The following is an 18208-nucleotide window of genomic DNA, read 5'->3' on the forward strand; positions in this document are numbered from 1 at the left end:
ACATGAAAGCAGCCAACTTTTTTGGGGGGCAACCAAAGTTCCCCTCCATCAAGCCTTAGAAGAATGCAATGGGGACTTGAGGGAAAACTATAACCAAATGGATCCATAGTTGGTGCAAATGGATCCATGGTTGGACCCCTGTTTGGGTCGAAATTCTAGAGGTTTTGGTAACCAATTGCACAACATGGAGGAAGGTTCTGGAACGAGGAATAAGGTGAGTATTACAGCTCATTCCTCAACTCACTGACGGAATGAGCAGGTAACCCCTGCAGGGTGCGTTGCACTTTCTACTGAATGATGAAGTGTTCTGTGTGCAGTGTCCGGGGTGTTCATGGCAGACTCACTGAAATGGTAACACTCTTGTTTTATGACCTCCACAGATAAACCATGTCTGCAGGAAATCAGGAAGCCCAGGAGGAAGAACTGCTAGCCCTCAGCAGTATATACTCTGAAGATGAGTTTAAGAGAGCTGACACTGCTCCAGGAGGGGAGATCAAAGTGTGTCTGGAACTTCCCCCAAATTTTACAGTATCTGTTAAATGTAAGTGAGATAAAATGCGCGTATTACGTCTAGACTGAACGCTTACTAATGTGTGTACTAAGCTCATGGCTGGTATGCTGCAACTGATTGCAATGGAGCCACCTTCTAATGGTATACAGCCCCCTTTCTCAACTAGGGTTCCTCCAGAAGTTGTTAGGGGTTCACTGAGCAGTGGTGGACGGGTTTGGCTTTGTCTGCAGAGGACTGGCACCAACAATACTCGGCAGAGCCAGTGGTGTGGGCTCAGTTGAGCCTCCTATTTCTCAGGTAAATAACCACTGTCACCATTGGTCTTTTTAGCTGTGTGTAAAAGGAGAGCCTCTCATATCAATATAAGGGGTAACGTTTCCTACTGACCACCAGTGTAAGGGGTTCCTTCTTCTACTGACCACCAGTGTAAGGGGTTCCTTCTCTCACTGACCACCAGTGTAAGGGGTTCCTTCTACCACTGACCACTAGTGTAAGGGTTTCCTTCTCTCACTGACCACCAGTGTAAGGGGTTCCTTCTACCACTGACCACCAGTGTACGGGGTTCCTTCTCTCACTGACCAGCAGTGCAAGGGGTTCCTTATTTCACTGCCCACCAATGTAAGGGAGCATTACACTCATTACTAATGTCAGGGGGCATCTTCTTTTTTAACCACCAAAATAAAAATGAACTTTTCCATTGACTATCAAGGTAAGGAGGCCCTTCACTGACCCTCAATGCCAGGGGTCACCACACTGACCACCAATGTAAGGGGTTCCTTCTCTCACAGACCACCAGTGTAAGGGGTTCCTTCTTCCACTGACCACCAATGTAAGGGGTTCCTTCTCTCACTGACCACCAGTGTAAGGGGTTCCTTCTCTCACTAACCACCAATGTAAGGGGTTCCTTCTCTCACAGACCACCAGTGTAAGGGGTTCCTTCTCTCACTAACCACTTGTATAAGGAAACAGGAAAGCCCTGCGTGTGATAGCTTATAATGTTCTTTTAATAATCTCATTGTCTTTAGCCGACGCTGCCACAAACTCCATACTGGAAAGCTTTGAGGACATAGTTTTGTTTCTACCACCAATTGTCCTGAACTTTGAACTTCCTCCAGGATACCCCTCCACTATGTGCCCCATCTTCACACTCAGCTGCAAGTGGCTTTCGCCGGCACAGGTACAGCATTCACTCATAGAATATAAGAACACACCCGTGAATCGCTATCATAGCGGTCTCCTGATGCAACCTCTCCACCCTACATTTGTATCAATTGCAACAAGTAGATTACCGGGGTTTTTTGGAGAGGTGTACAATCACTGCATGGATACATTGTATTAAAAATATAAAGTTTATTGCACTTTAAATAAATAGTATAAAATCATGAGTATAACAATTCATCTAACAATGTGTCAGACGTTCCAGGGAGCTAGTAGTGAGATGAGGAACCCACTGGCAGTAAGCAGCTGACAGTCCAGAAACGCGGTACAAGTTTAGGGATAATCCAAGAGGGGTAGTCAATGTCCAATCCGGGTCGAGGCAGGCAGCGAAGGTTCAAAGGCGGAAGACAGTCCAAGGGTCGGTAATCGGGAAGGATACAAAGGGGCAACAGGCAATAGGAGGATCAGCAGGGAGGCTAGGTGTTCACCATAAGGTGGAATAACTCAGCAATAAGCCAGAGCTCAGGCCAGGTTTTTATAGCCAGGGGAGGTAGGACCACCCCCTGGTCACCGAGGCAACCAGGAGGCCTCCCTCCCCGGGAACCAATGGCAGGCGAGGAAGATGGAAGGTGTGTACTGGGAACCTCCCCCAGCAAGGCTCACACCTTATAGCCAGATGATGCAGGAACGCTATGCTCCCGGGGATGCGCGCGCAGCCTGCGTACTGCGCATGCGCACACGTCGCGTGACTCGCGCATGCGCACCTGCACCTCGGGCACCAGGTGTTCTACCGAGCTGAAGGGGAACCTGTGCCCTGCGCCGTGCCCGTGGTCCCCGAGTAGAGGTAACACCCCCTGCTTCCTGACACAATGGCACCCTTCCTATTATCAAGAGCACATATGTAATAAATGATATCACATCCCCATAATTCAAGTATTATTGATACCGCATCTATGTGCAAATGGAGAGTGTTGTATCCAGCGCCAACGCGTTTCGCATATTGCTTCCTCAGGGGGATCATGGATTCATCTAGCAATAAATGTTGTACACGAAATTAATTCTAGGCAATACAACATATCCATTAATATCTGTTTCTCTGACAAGCTGGGCAGCGAGTGCACGTATTTTAAGGACTGCAGCCACGTTTACTGCAATGGCTGCCTCGGAGATTACTTTGAGATTCAAATCGTGGAAGGGCAGGTCCGTGCGCTGAATTGTCCCGAGTCCAAGTGCACGTCAGTTGCTACACCTGCTCAGGTAACCTGTTTATTTTATTCTTTGACGTTGAGACTCCATACTTGCCATGCGGGCATCAATTTGCTATGGCATTTCTATCCCACAACGTACATGCAGAGCACACTAAGTAGATCCTACTACTTAAAGTGACATTAAACACTCAGATTTGTTAACATAAACCAATACTGTAATGTGCGCCTTATTGTAATCCATGGTTGTTACCTCCATCGCAGAGCTGCAGAGAGGTTACAGGGCTGGTGCAGTGATGCCTACCCATCGGTTCCTCGTAGGGATGCACCGGAATTACATTTTTAGACCAAAACTTTTTTTTACTTTACTGTTAAAGGAGAACTATGGTGTTAGTGTTTTTCCCCATAGCTCTCCTTAGGGTAACGGGAGGACATAAACTAGCGTCCTCCCGTCACCCAAAGCTCAGTATACCGCGAGCTACAGCTCACGATATACGGAGACCGCCGCAGCTGGGACGAATCCCGACATTACTGTCGAGATCCACCCAGCTGTGTGATAGGCAGAGCCAACGGTCAATCTAGAGACAGAGCCAGATGTACCCGCCCCCTCCCCCGTCCGTTCCGCCAGTCAGTGCTGGAGGATACGAGCGGGGAGGGGGAATCCCTGCAGGGAGCCGTGAGCGACAGTCACCGCTCTCTGCAGGGACATGCTCGAGAAGTGAGCGAGCGACGGTATGTGTTCGCTCACTTCCGGATCTATTGAGCCGATGTGTGACAGTTTCATTGTCACATCGTCGGCTCGAGCTATGAGGTTGAGAGAAAATCACTCCCCTCCTAGTTCTCCTTTAAAAGTGTTGGTGAAATATTAGGAGCCTAAACAGATCCCTGATATTTCTCTTTAAAATAGAAAAATAAATTGAGGACGCAAAGTGCCCAATCTCTTTTTCTGCAGCCCCGTCACTCACATCACTCAGTACAGAGGCTTCCTGTTCATTCACAGTCTGGAGGTAGTAAATGTTTGCTATTAAAGGAGAACTATGGGGTCAGGGCTTTTCCCCATAGTTCTCCTTAGGGTAACGGGAGGACACAAACTAGCGTCCTCCCGTCACCCTAAGCTCAGTATATAGGGAGCTACAGCTCGCGGTATACTGAGACGCCGCAGCCGGAGCGGATCCCGACATCGATGTCGAGATCCGCCCAGCTGCGTGAGTGACAGCTGGCTCTGCCTATCTAGATGCAGAGCCAGCTGTACCCGCCCCCTCCCCCATCCGTTCTGCCAGTCAGCTAGTGGATCGGAGTGGGAGGGGGAAACCAGCCCCTCCCCTGTCACGGCAGAGAGCCGTGACAGGATCGAGAAGTGAGCGAACGCCGTTACGTGTTCACTCACCTCCCGATCTACTGAGCCGACCTGTGACAGTCTCATTGTCACAGGTCGGCTAGAACTATGAGATGAGTGAAAAGCCCTGACCTCATTGTTCTCCATTAACCCACACCTTTGTACTGAGCTGCTTCCTGTTCATTCATAAAGTGAACAGATAGTAAATATTTACTATGTCCCCATTCATAAATGAACCGTAAGTAATGCATAGCACTTCCTGTTCATTCATAAATGGGGACATAGTAATGCCCCCTACCACCTGTCACCGGAGCCCAGCTATCCTCCCCTCATTGCCCCACTCGGCCTCCTGACAGTTTCTCTCCTGCCTGCTGGGTGCCGGCAGCCGGATCGGCTCTGTGTCCCCCTAGCGAGGTATACTCGGGTAAGCATGCATATGGAAATACAACCCTCGGATGCAGACAGCCTGCATCCAGGGGCGTATGGCTTTACGCATTTACATTACAGGTGAAACTGGAATAATTAGAATATCGTGCAAAGTTCATTTATTTCACTAATGCAACTTAAAAGGTGAAACTAATATATGAGATAGACTCATTACATGCAAAGCAAGATAATTCAAGCCGTGATTTGTCATAATTGTGATGATTATGGCTTACAGCTCATGAAAACCCCAAGAACCCCAAATCCACAACCTCAGAAAAGTAGATTATTACATGCAATCAATAAAACAAGGATTGTACATAGAACAATATCGGACCCCTGAAAAGTACAAGCATGCATATGTACTCAGTACTTGGTTTGGGCCCCTTTTGCAGCACTTACTGCAATTACTTTTGCACCATATTCTAATTATTCGAGTTTCACCTGTATATGGACCCCAGGCATCCGTGTACAAGACTCCAGATTTTAGAGTTACTATTCTGTGAATGGTGTAATTGTAGATCCAGAAAGCAGTTGATATTAATACTCCATAAAAGTGTCAATTTGTGTCCTTTGCAGGTAAAAGATCTGGTAGGGGAGCAGTTGTTCAGCCGCTATGATCGTCTCCTTCTTCAGTCCACTTTGGATATGATGACCGATGTGGTGTATTGCCCTCGCCCAGGGTGCGAGACGGCCGTAATGCAAGAGCCAGAGGGCACAATGGGTATTTGCACAAGCTGCCAGTATGCTTTTTGTACCCTTTGTATGCTGACCTACCACGGACTCTCCCCATGCAAAGGAACAGAATGTAAGTCTATGTTGGCTTTGTAACGAAGATATGATGACGTTTAGGGATGCTGTTAGGTTCGCTTTTTGCTTCATGGGCAGCTATGGCAAGATACTTAAAGCTGAACTCCGGCCAATCAAACTCGTATTTAAATATATTATCCAATAATCACAAAGTATATAAATCCACTTTGTGTGCGTCGCATGTCTTTATAAACCCAAATATTACTTTGTGCTGCACATAGCCTGTGCAGAGAGCAGAGCTGTGGGAGGGACCCAGTAGACCCCACCCGCTACAGGCTGCCTGCAGAAATATACAGAAGGGGCGGAGACAAGACCAATCACCCTGTACAAGATGAGGCAGCAGCAGTGACTGGTCTTTATTACAGTAAATTCCTGCACAGATCTGGAAGAAATACACCAAGATACAAGTAAGTCAATATTAAGACAATATTTGCTTATCCTGGAGTTCATAGTTCCAGAACAAGCCTAGGCGTTTTGTGATTGTCTTCTTTCAAATGGGCAGATCAATGTATCTATGATGACAGTGACGTCTTGGTGTAGGTTCTTTCATGGCCACCGGCTAGACTAAATGACCCTTGTACCCTTGTTGACACCCCCCCAACTTCAACAGCTACACCCAAACGACCCATCTTGTCTACGATATACTTTGTTCTTCTCTCTTGTTTTGCTGGTGCTGGGCTCTAAGGTAGTGGTGGACAACCTTGGCACCCCAGCTCTGGTGAAACTACAAATCCCATGAGGTATTGCAATACTCTTACAGCTACAGGTGTGACTCCCAGAGGCAGAGACATGATGGGATTTGTTGTTTCACCACAGCTGGAGTGGCAAGGTTGCTTTCCCCTGTTCTAGTCTTTAGGTGAAGCTGTGGTCCACCTCAGTGCCTCACCATTTTGCATACTTATGGCTGAGTAGACATGGTCCTTATACCTGGAGGTGTTTCAGGACCTGTGTCAGAGGTGGGGGATGCTGGATATCAACCTTCTTGCTTCTAGGTTCAACAACAAACTGGACACGTTTGTCTCCAGGAACAGGGATGTTCTAGTGGATGCTGTGGTGACTTCATGGTTTCAGTTGACCCTGATCAATGCATTTCCTCTCTTGAAACTTTTTCCTCATCTGCTTCACAGGATTGGAATGGAGGACATTGCTGTGATCCTCAGTGCTCCGAATTGCCCCAGGTGGATGACCTGCTAGGGCTCCTGGTGGCCCCATCGTGGGCTCTACCAGATTGTTCAGATCTTCTGTCTCAAGGACCACTTTACCATCTTGCTTTTTCAGTCACTGGCTTTAACGGCATGGCTTTTGAAGCCCAGGTTCTGAGTGACAGTGGACTCTCCAAAATGGGGATTCTCCTGTTGTTTAAAGCTAGGAAGTCTAATTCCTTCAAGGTCTATCATCGCTTATGGAATACTTACATCACTTGGTGTGAGGCCTTGGACTTGAACCCTTGGAGTTTCTCTGTGGAAGGAATCCTCGCCTTCCTGCGGCTGGGTCTGGACCAGCATTTTGCGCTCAGAAAGGTCAGGTTTCTACCCTTTCTATTTTGTTCCGGAGAATGTTGGCTTTTCATTCCTTGATTAAGACGCTTGTACAGGGAAGTCCCTACACGTAGCTCCCTCTGTTCATTCCCCTAAGATGCCATGGGCTTTGGAAACCATTGTATGAACTTTCCTACCTCTACTCTCACTCATGTGTTCCTTGTAGCCATCACTTCTTCAAGCAGAGTATCTGAACTGGCGGCCTTATCACGCAAGAAACCTTGTCTGGTTTTGCATAGGGACACAATGTTGTTAAAGGCACAGGACTTCCTTCTTACCTATAGGTAGTCCCTCCTTTGCCTGGATGTGGTTCTCTCAGCCTCTGCTTCATTCAAAAAGTCTGATTCCCTTTTTGTGTTCCCTGATGGTCCCCAAAGAGGCATACCAGCTTCTCATTCCATCATCTGTAGATGGCTCAGACACAATATTATTCAAGCTTATGGACATAAGGATCGATGTCACCCTTCTCTGTCAAGGCGAACTCAACTAGATCTGTGCATGCCTCTTGGGCTTTTTGGCATCAAGTTAATATTTCCTTAATGTTCTGCTGCCTGGTCTTCTGTTGACACAATGTCTAAGTTCTGCTAAGTGGGCGTTTTGGAGGTGACAGCTTCTCTTTATGGAACCTGTCACTTCCAATACAGGAGTTTGAGCACAGCACTGTGCTGGCTCTCCCGTGACAGCTGAGAGGAGAGAATGCTGCGAGTGCAGCTCTTCCGTCTCAGTGTTCACACGGAGCAGAGCGCAGAACAGACGTTCTCCGCTCTGCTCCCCGCTCTCTATCCTGAAGAGAGGATCTCCGTCACAACTCAACTCATTAACTTCATTTTTTAGTAGAACCCGAGGAACCCACGGATCCTTCACTCAATGAACCCCGTGATCCAGGTAACCCAATTATAAAGAAGCATGTGATATGCAAGGTCACTTGGTGCTTGGTGACAGCAGCATTTGGGCTTGTGCAGTGCTGGGATCTCTGAAAGCACTGACATACTTGCTCCTGGAGCTTCCAATGTTTAACTGTATAATCTGGGAGGAAGGGAGCACCCCATTGGTGGTGAAGCAGATTCATTCTCAATCATTTGATGCCATATTTTTCTCTTGTTGTACAATTCTTTATCTTTAGCACGATAAAAGGGAACCCAGAAAGCTGGACATTGTTTTTAATTTGGGCTTTTCATAAATTAACATATGTAAGGCCAATCACTAAAATTCCATATACGCTTCAGCATGTTCCAATCATCTCTGAATTGGTGCCGACACTGTCCTTCCTTCTGGAGGGGGGCTACGTCTGTTCCCCATGGTCTCTGTGTGTGTTGTAAAGTAGTCACCGCTCCAAGCTCGCTCCCGGGATGGACTACAATCTCATGTCTAGTTTACTAATTTGCATTGCGATTGTAGTTCATCCTGGGGGGGAAGCTTGGAGCGGTGACTACTTTACACCACACACAGGAACCATGGGGAACACAAGTAGCCCCCCTCCAGAAGGAAGGACAGTGTCAGCACCAATTCAGAGATGATTGGAGGATCTACAGCCGAGTGATACACAAATAAGATACATTGTTGCTCATAGATAAGGTGCTTGAATGTATTTCTTGAATGAGTTAACTCCTAAGTTGATGTCACTTTACCAGGACTGCCGTGCTCTCTTTCCGCTTTGTAAAGAGCTGTCTGAAGGAAAAGACAGCGCAGAGATAAGTGTAATTCAGAGTGATGCACAAATAAGATACATTTTTGGTAATAGTTAAGGTACCTGAATTTATTTTGAAGATTTAACTCCTGAGTTCAGTGTCACTTTAAAGCAACAACCATCAGAGGACCCATATTTCAGCAGAAAATGGAACGCCCAACAGTTTCCTAATATTCAAAACATGTTTAAAGAGCCAGGGAATCCAGATGAAATCCAAGCTCGCTCCTGTGATGGACTACCATCTCATGTTTAGTTTACTAATTTGTATTAAGATTGTAGCCCATCCCGAGGGGGAGTGTGCTTGGAGCGCTGAGTACTTTACAACACACACAGGGACCATGGGGAACAATAGTAGCCCCCCTCCAGAAGGAAGGACATTTAGTGTCACTTTAACAAGCATTGCACAGGCATGGTCTACTGTTGCCACCATCAGAAAACCTACCGCCAAGAAATGCCATGCAGCCATCGCTACAGAAGATGAAATAAAAAGTGTAAAACAATATTTTATAACAGAAATAATATATATAGCAGAATTCTTCAGCCAACTAAACATTATTCAGTTAGACCTTTCACCTCACATTTAAACCCCGCCCCCCTGTATATCTTGTACGACATTATTCAGTTACAGTTTACATCTACTTTGATATTAATATTATAATATTTATCATTCTTAATATTTAATTATTTTATCCCAGCATCTTTAATGCAATTAATACATAAATTCTCTCATTCATGCAAAGTTAATTATATAATAACTCTTTTATAGCACATTGGCGTAGTGGTCAGTACTTCCGCCTTGCAGCACTGGGGGTGCCTGGTTCCAAATCCCAGTCACTATCTGCCTGGAGTTTGCATGTTCTCCCTGTGCTTGCATGAATTTCCTCCCACACTCCAAAGACATGCTGGTAGGATAATTGGCTCCGGTCTAGATTGGCCTTTGTATGTATGCATGTGGGAAAGGGACCATTGTGTGTAAGCTCCTGGAGGGCAGCGACTGAAGAGAATGTGCAACTATGTAAAGTGCTGCGTAATTTGTCGGCGCTGTATAGACACATACATTATATTATACCGTATTTGCCGGCGTATAAGACGAGTTTTTAGACCTAAAAACATCCCCCGAAAATCGGGGGTCGTCTTATACGCCGGGTATGGATGTGCGGTAATACTGTATGTACTGTAGCTTCGGCTACATACAGTATACCGCGACAACATCGCCGGAAGACGAAAAGAAGACACCTGGGAAGGGAGCCCTCCGGAAGGGAACACAAGAACGGGAGAGTAAGAAGTGGATAAAAGAGAACACCAAGCTCTGTCCTAATTGTAGAGTCAAGATTCATGTAAGTAGCGGAAGTCTGACAAAGGCATACAGGGCAGGATAGAGGCCGGAGAAAGCTTTCAGCCAACTCGCACTTTTTGCATCTGTCGTCTGTCCAGCCTTTAGACAGCCGACTTGTAGACTCAGATTGTGAAGAGACATAAAGCACAACCATTGTATAGCACTGCAAACCAGAGGACAGGGATTGAATATGGAATGAGCAAGTATTGGCCGGGAAGCCGGCTTCCACAAACAGATTATTACAATATGTTTTTACATCAAGCTAAAACATTGGACTGAATTGAGAGGATTAAATCTGTAAAGGAGAGCTATGAGGCGAGTGAAAATCACTCATCCTCGTAGTTGGAGCTGACGCGTGACAATGAAACGGTCCCACGTCGGCTCAATAGATCGGGAAGTGAGCGAATGCATACCGTCGCTCGCTCACTTCTCGATCATCTCCCTGCAGAGAGCCGTGACTGTCACTCACTGCTCCCTGCAGGGATTTCCCCCCTCTCCGCGCCAATCCTCCAGCGCTGACTGGAGGAACGGACGGGGGAGGGGGAGGGTACAGCTGGATCTGCCGCTAGATAGGCAGAGCCAGCTGTCACTCACACAGCTGGGTGGATCTCAACAGTAATGTCGGGATCCGTACCGGCTGCGGCGTCTCAGTATACCACAAGCTGTAGCTCGCTATATACTGAGCTTTGGGTCACAGGAGGAGGTTAGTTTATGTCCTCCCATGACTCTTAAGAGAAATATGGGGGAAAACACTTACCCCATAGTTCTCTTTTAAGTGGGACGCATCTACTTTATTCCAGAAAAAGGATGATGGTGCTTTAGAATTTACTATTATCATAAACATTGCAATTTATTCATTACAGGTATTTATGTATTGCTGACAATTTACGCAGCGCATTCACATCAGTCCCTGCCCTCAAGGAGCTCACAATCTAAAGTCCCTATCTCACATGCATACATACAGGGCCAGTTTAGACAAAAGCCACTTAGTCTTACAGCATGTCTTTGGAGCGTAGGAGAAAACCAGAGGGAACCCACACAATCACAGAGAGAACATGCAAACTTTATGCAGATAGGGACCTAACTGGGATTTCATCCGGTGATCCAGGTCCGGTGCTAACCACTACGATGACTTTGTCAACCAGAGTTTGTTAGAAAGTCCCAAGGCTGCTCCTTACGGAGGGAACTGTCAGGAACCAGAGCAGAACAGGGGACAGGTTCACAAGACCTGGCTGGTGTGCTGATCCTAAATCTGTAACTCTGGCTTTCTGATGTGGCCTTATTGCAAGGATAGTGCATAGGTAGTATGTAGGTCGTTTCATTTGTTACATGTATAACATGTATTTTCTTCCTACAGAAAAATGACGGGTGCAACAAAATGGCGTGCACTAGGTGCGGGCAGTACTTCTGCTGGCTGTGTTTGAAAAAATTGCCTCAAGCAGATCCATACTTCCATTATAAAGACCCTTCTTCAAAATGTCTTGAGAAGTATGTATACGTCTTCAGTTTAAGTTGCTTATGAATAATAGATATTGCTGGGATATTTTGGCTTCACATTTCTAAATTTTGTTATATGCACATCAGATTTAAAGGAGAACTATGGGGTCAGGGCACCCAAAGCTCACCCAAAGCTCAGTATACCGCGAGCTACAGCTCGCGGTATACTGAGACGCCGCAGCCGGAGCGGATCCCGACATTGATGTCGAGATCCGCCCAGCTGTGTGAGTGACAGCTGGCTCTGCCTATCTAGAGGCAGAGCCGCTGTACCCGCCCCCTCCCCCATCCGTTCCGCCAGTCAGCGCTGGCGGATCGGAGTGGGGAGGGGGGAATCCAGCAACTCCCCTGTCACGGCAGAGAGCCGTGACAGGATCGAGAAGTGAGCGAACCCGGTATGTGTTTGCTCACCTCCCGATCTACTGAGCCGACCTGTGACAGTCTCATTGTCACAGGTCGGCTAGAACTATGAGGTGAGTGAAAAGCACTCACCTCATAGTTCTCCTTTAAAGAGGAACTGAACTCTGGAAGCTGTGCCTAAAAAAATGGTAGGTAGACGGCAAAAGGCTACATATCAGCAGGGCCAGATTTACACCAACCTAACAAGCAACAAGCTAACAAGCCCCTGTTTGATAGCATTTGGAGGTGACAGGTTCTCTTTATGGGACCTGTCATCTCCAATGCAGGAGTTCTAGAACAGCACTGTGCTGGAACTCCTGTGGCAGCCGAGAGGGGAAAAAAAACCTGTATCCCATGGCACTCCTGACCGGATGGAAGCCCAGGTAAAACAGGGCGGGTGCGGCAGTGACAGCAGATGCCTCCGCAAAACACAAGTCCAAACTGGAAGTCAAACGAAAGTCCATGAACCCATCGCACCCCTGACCTCTCGTTCCACAAAAGACAGGGTGTGTGCTGCGGTGTCAACAGATGGCAGCCGCTGTCTATGTGCATATGTAGAAACAGGGACACCGGCTCTCCAATTGCAGTTCAAATACGTCTATTTATCGACGTGGGTGCATCAGTGTGATATGCTGCACCCACGTCAATAAATAACAGGAAGTCACTTGCACTCCAATGCAATGCCAAGTCGAACTTTCTACATGTACACAGGGACCTCCATGTCTACCCTGGACTTCCTTGTGCTCAGATTCTGGGACACTCTGTCCACAGAGGCTCTAGGCATGCTCTGGCATTATCCTCTGCAGAGTGTTTCTCTGACCCTCCTGAGCCCCTAATTCAAACCGGGCCTGTGGCCCCTGTTACAATCTCTAAGGCCCCATTCACACTGAGTGATTTTTTGCGTGATTTTTGGAGCTATATCGCTCATATTTCCACGCGATATCGCTCTATGTAGCTCCTCCAATGCATTTCAATGGAGCTGTTCACATCTCACAGCTCAATATCGCTTGTAGCTCGTCGCTGTAGCTTGTGGCTCCTACATGACCCTTTTTTCTGTGGATTTCAAGCGATTTTGCTCCCGATTGCATACAGACCAATAGGAAAAAGTTGTGCGACGTAGCGCAACAAGTCGCGCAATATTGCACATATTAAATTGCGCGATTTTCATGTCGCTCAGTGTGAATGGGGCCTGATTCAGAGGCAGCAGAGGCCCAATGGTTAATCCCTGTAGAGGCTGTTTTTGAGGCACCGCAGTATCTTGCACTTAACTCAGATCCACAAAGGGTTGCTTCAATCCTTATTAATACAGTGTACACTACCCTGCATCTGGACGATCAGCCTGCCATTCTAGGCCTATGATAGGGATATAGACCTCACCCCTCTGTGTTTATGATCACGCCCTTGGTACTGCTTTGCTTAAAAACAGAGGCATGCTGGTAGTAGTGGGACTATCCTGTGCTGGCCTACAGTTTATATGTTTGTAGTGTTCAATCCTCCTGTAGGCGGTAACATAACCTGAAGGTGAATGAATTCCTGTGTCCCTCAGTGGACTCCAAGAAAAGTATTTTATGTTGAGCAAAAAAAAAAATGCAATTTGTTTGTATTTGAGATACATATTTGAATATTTTCATTGTTCTTTTTCAGAACTTATAACCCATAGCAACCCTTATTCTTCAAACCGATGCCCAAAGTGGAGCCCTCTAAAGAGGAGCAGCAAGAAAACGAGCAGACCGGACCAACAGACCGTAAACACAAATGGTCAACTGCAGAGCAAAGAAATCCCCTGCAGATACTGCCTGGGTCAGCTGCAAAGGGGTCCCTGAGTAAGACACATTGGAGACAGGTGGATGTTGCCCCACTGTCTGGGATACCGGCACAGGTGACCCCACACCTGCGCAGGTACCCACACAGGCAGACCAAAAACATGTGACCACACGGACAAGGCAAATATGTGACACGGACTGTTTGATATACACCTTAGACTAATAGCAACAACCAACAACAAGGCTCAGGACAGCAAACAAAAGACACATGAAACAGGACTTCAAACAGGGTTCAGGATTCACAGGTGACAAGGTTCAAAACAGGATACTGGGTTCAGGACAAACAGGAAACAGGAAACAACACTGAGCCATCGTCCTGACTGCAGGGAGGGTTTAACCACTTCAAGACCAGGTGTTTAGACCCCCTTCCTGTCCCGGCCATTTTTCAGTGTTCAGCGCTGCAGTACTTTGACTGACATTTATTCCGTCATGCAACGCTGTACTGAAATTAATTTTATACCATTTTTTGGGCACAGATAGAGCTTTCTTTTGGTGGTATTTATTCACCACTGGGGGTTTTATTTTTTTACTATATTTCAGAAAATTTACTGAAACTTTTGGGGAAAAGTCTGAGGTGGTTAAATGCCCTCCCAGGAAGCACCAGGTGATGGCAAAGTGCTGGGAAACACCCGCAGGTGAGCACTGGAACTGCAGGGCTAGCTCCAGCACCACCTGGAGGCGCTCTGGATCCTAAACCCACAAAAGGCAATTGGTATAGTTAATCAGCTCTCATTTCTCAGGAGTCAGATTGCTGCAGGAGCAGTGTGTGTGTGGATAGACATGCAAGGTCCAGGTCTGTCTGGCCTCTTAGAAAGGCACCTGACCAGGCCAATACCTGGGAGAAAAGATTCACTCTGTGCTGCATCAGGCTGAGGGTCTAAGCAGACCAAATAGACAGGAGGCTGAATACTTACTTTGTATCTATGCGATGCTGAGCACCCTTTATGCATGTGAACGTTATGTAAATGTACTTCTGTTAAAGAATATATGTGGGCAGAGGCCCGTACAACACAGGATTCTGAGAGGAACGAGCTCCTAGAAAGTTAAATCTCACAAAATGTATTAGAAAAATTAAAAAGTAGCAAATACATTCTCAGTGACCCGATTCTTGGTGTATCCTGCATCCAAAAACAAAGAGATGTCACCTTCTCCATACCACATAACATATTCTAGAACTGATTATATACAGTATCCATCTCTCACATTAGTGTTCAGCTGAAAACGTTGGTATAGGCCGAATCATGCCCCCGAATCGTGTCCCACTTAATATAAAACTGCAACAAAATATCGAACCGAAGCAATATATCAGGAGAATAAATGACAACCTGGATTAAAAAAAGAAGACAAGAACTTTATTAGTGAACAGATCTCTTTTTTTCTTTGAAGAAAATACCATCCGATTAACTTCGGATCCAGTCCTCTGGGATACATTTAAAGTGACACTAAACTCAGGAGTTAGATCTTAAAAATACATTCAAGAACCTTAACTATGAACAACAATGTATCTTATTTGTGTATCACTCGGCTGTAGACAGTGGCGGACCTAAGGAACAAAGGGCCCTGGAGCTCTATCCTACACTCTCTTACTCAGATTTTCAGTCTTTCACACCCCAAAAACCTTCACTGGACCCTGCCAACCTCAATAATTTCAGACCAATCTCCTTACTCCCATTCACCTCTAAACTACTAGAACGCCTTATCTACAACTGCCTGAGTTGCCACCTCGCTAATAACAACCTTTTGGACCCCTTTCAGTCCGGCTTTCGCCCTCAGCACTCCACTGAAACAGCCCTCCTAAAACTCACCAATGACCTAATAACCGCTAAAAACAACGGCCACTACTCCTTACTTCTCTAGAGTCTCTCCCATCCTCTGGAACTCCTTACCCCAACCTTGTAATTGTAATGTCTTCCTTACATTGTAAAGCGCTGTGCAAACTGTTGGCGCTATATAAATACTATGTAATAATACTAATAATTACAATCTCATTTTTTTGTCCACCCCAATTCATAGATGATTGGAGGATCTACAGCCGAGTGATACACAGATAAAATACATTGTTGTTCATAATTAGGGTACTTCAATGTATTTTTAAGATTGAATTCCGGAGATTAGTGTCACTTTAATGGCGATAAGCTCCTTCTTTTCCTTCCACAGCTACCAGTTCTAATACCACTTGCCCCTCCCTTTTAGACTGTAAGCTCTCATGGGCAGGGCTCTCCTAACTATTTTGTCTTAATTTGTATTGTAATTGTAATGTCTTCCTTATATTATAATGTGAGGCACTGGCTGTTGGCTGTATACTACATAAATCCTGTACAATCATACTCACAATAAAACTCCTTTTGCATGGAAGCCTGGTTGCTCTATGGCAGTGGTTCTCAACCTGTATTCTGACTCCGTGATAGCAAAATATATCCCTTGCTGAGACCTCTATGCCTGGCCTGTATAAACAGATATACTCACTGCGGACAATCCTTGTCAGATAGCTGAACTCGTCAATACCGATTCATTCAAAAGAGGTGTTTATTCTTAACAACAGGATTACAGCAGATGATAGGAACAGCAGTTGAACGGTTATAGTATTGTGCGGTCAGAAAATGATGCCTTTCCTACGTACTGTGCAGATTACCTGTGTGTCCTTGTTACATGTGGCTTTTAACTGTGGCCATGACACAGGAAGTACTGCACACAGGAAGAAGGGTGGGGCTACATACAGAGAGGAAATACATCGTAGACATCACAAAGAATCACAGAAAAACATGTACATTACAACAAAAGGCCACTAGATGGCAGCATAGGATAACACATGAATTTAGCTATGAGAAAATAGTTAGGCAAATCACACTATATAAATTCTAACCTATATAACAATGCTAATATTAACTGAGGCTATGCATCTCATATTCTATGCCCCTATTGGGGCGGCACAACCTGTGTAACCTCAGGACCCACATTTGTCCTTGTCGCACTGCAATGGAATGCACGGAATTAGGGTACACACTACTAAAAAAATGTTAAGGTCCATCTCCCTACCTTGATCTGCTATACTGTGGCGGAGCTCCATCCATATGTGCATTGCTTGTAAAGCTCTCTTGCATGCCCTGTAGAGGTGTCGGGAGCCAGAATGTGAGGAAGCTGTAAGCAATGCACATATGGATGGAGCTCCATCCCACCCCACCTCAAGCTGACAATCGGCACCGAGCAGCATATTTTGAATGACTGCTTGGCGAAAGACCTGACAGTGCTGTGCTAGGGGGAGGCAGAGGAGCCTCTCACCTAGAAAAGTGGAAAGCATGTGGCGGCCCGCTGTCAGGGGAGTACGGCTGGGTGGTATGTGGAACCCCTTGGCAGGGGCGGTAAGCCAAGTCCGAAGTCGCGGTACACTTGGAAAATCCAGGAGAATAGTCTGGTCCAATCCGGGTCGAGGCGGGCGGCTAGGCTCGGAATCGAAGGGGCAGGCCAAAGGTTCGGTAACAGGAAGTCCAAATAGAGGTTCAGGAAGCAAGGTGTTTCAAGGAACAGGGAGCTGGGAGATCGCACCATTGGGATAGAATAACTCAGCAATGAGTCAGGGCTCTGACTGGGCTATTATACCCAGTGGGGAACTAGGACCACCCCCTGGCTGCCTCGGCAACCAGTAGGCTTCTCCATCCAGGAGCCAATGGCAGGGGAAATGCAGAGGGCGTGTAATGGGAACCATCTCCAGCAGGGATCACACCTGACACCATCAATGGGCGCAGGCGCACTACGCGCGTGCCCCGTGCATGGGTGCGCAGTCTGACCCACCGCACACTGGCCGCGCATGCGCACCCGCAACCTCGGCGCCAGGGACCATGTCAGGATGGAGAACCCGTGCCCCCCGCCGCACATGGCGTCCTTGAGGAGTGGTAAGACCCCTGACACCCGCTGAACATGAGGTCGCGACCCACTTTGAGGTCACGACCCACCAGTTGAGAACCAAGGCTCTATGGGACTAGAAAGAAATAGGAGTGTTAAAACCTAGAGCTAGACTCAGGTGCACCAAAAACTCACCGCTCCAATCCCACCTCTGACTGTCGGTTGATATGTGTTTCGGGTGCAGGCTATGGTGGGCTCCCAAAACTTTAATAATTCCTTGTACAATCAGCCGCACAAGAACCGGTATCCGTAAGAGTCCAACTTTATTGTAATAGTTTTCAGATAAAAATCAAACGTGGTACAGCGAACACCTGACCGCTCTCTCTCTCCCACGCGAGCGCCTCTCTAGAGCTGGACTCGTTTTATCCGTTAAACATTTGTGTTTTTTCAGATCTTTGGGGTAAAGAGATAACCAAAGTGTTTTTAGAAACAATGCAGTATCCATGATGGTGTGCTAATAAATCCTGTGAGGAAACAGTGTTTGAAAAATGAGCTTTTACTGAAGATATTTCTAGTTTGGAAGTTCAAGAACCGCCCTTTGTAGAACATGTTGTGTTGTTCTTTAGAGCGGACCTTTACCCCCTGTAC

The 18208-nt window shown here is 46.6% G+C and overlaps 1 protein-coding gene across 1 annotated transcript; it reads left to right on the plus strand.

The window, feature by feature from the left end:
• The first annotated feature begins 378 nt into the window (after positions 1-378).
• On the plus strand, positions 379-13557 carry LOC108785391 (E3 ubiquitin-protein ligase RNF14-like). The gene is given in 7 exon segments (XM_018554449.1): positions 379-541; positions 1537-1743; positions 2682-2926; positions 5213-5492; positions 9890-10005; positions 11362-11492; positions 13542-13557. Coding segments are annotated over 7 exon segments (1149 nt in total). The 5' UTR covers positions 379-387.
• Positions 13558-18208: the final 4651 nt, after the last annotated feature.

This window comes from Nanorana parkeri, unplaced genomic scaffold (assembly GCF_000935625.1).
Source record: "Nanorana parkeri isolate BGI_ZX_2015 unplaced genomic scaffold, ASM93562v1 scaffold159, whole genome shotgun sequence".
NCBI lineage: Eukaryota > Metazoa > Chordata > Amphibia > Anura > Dicroglossidae > Nanorana > Nanorana parkeri.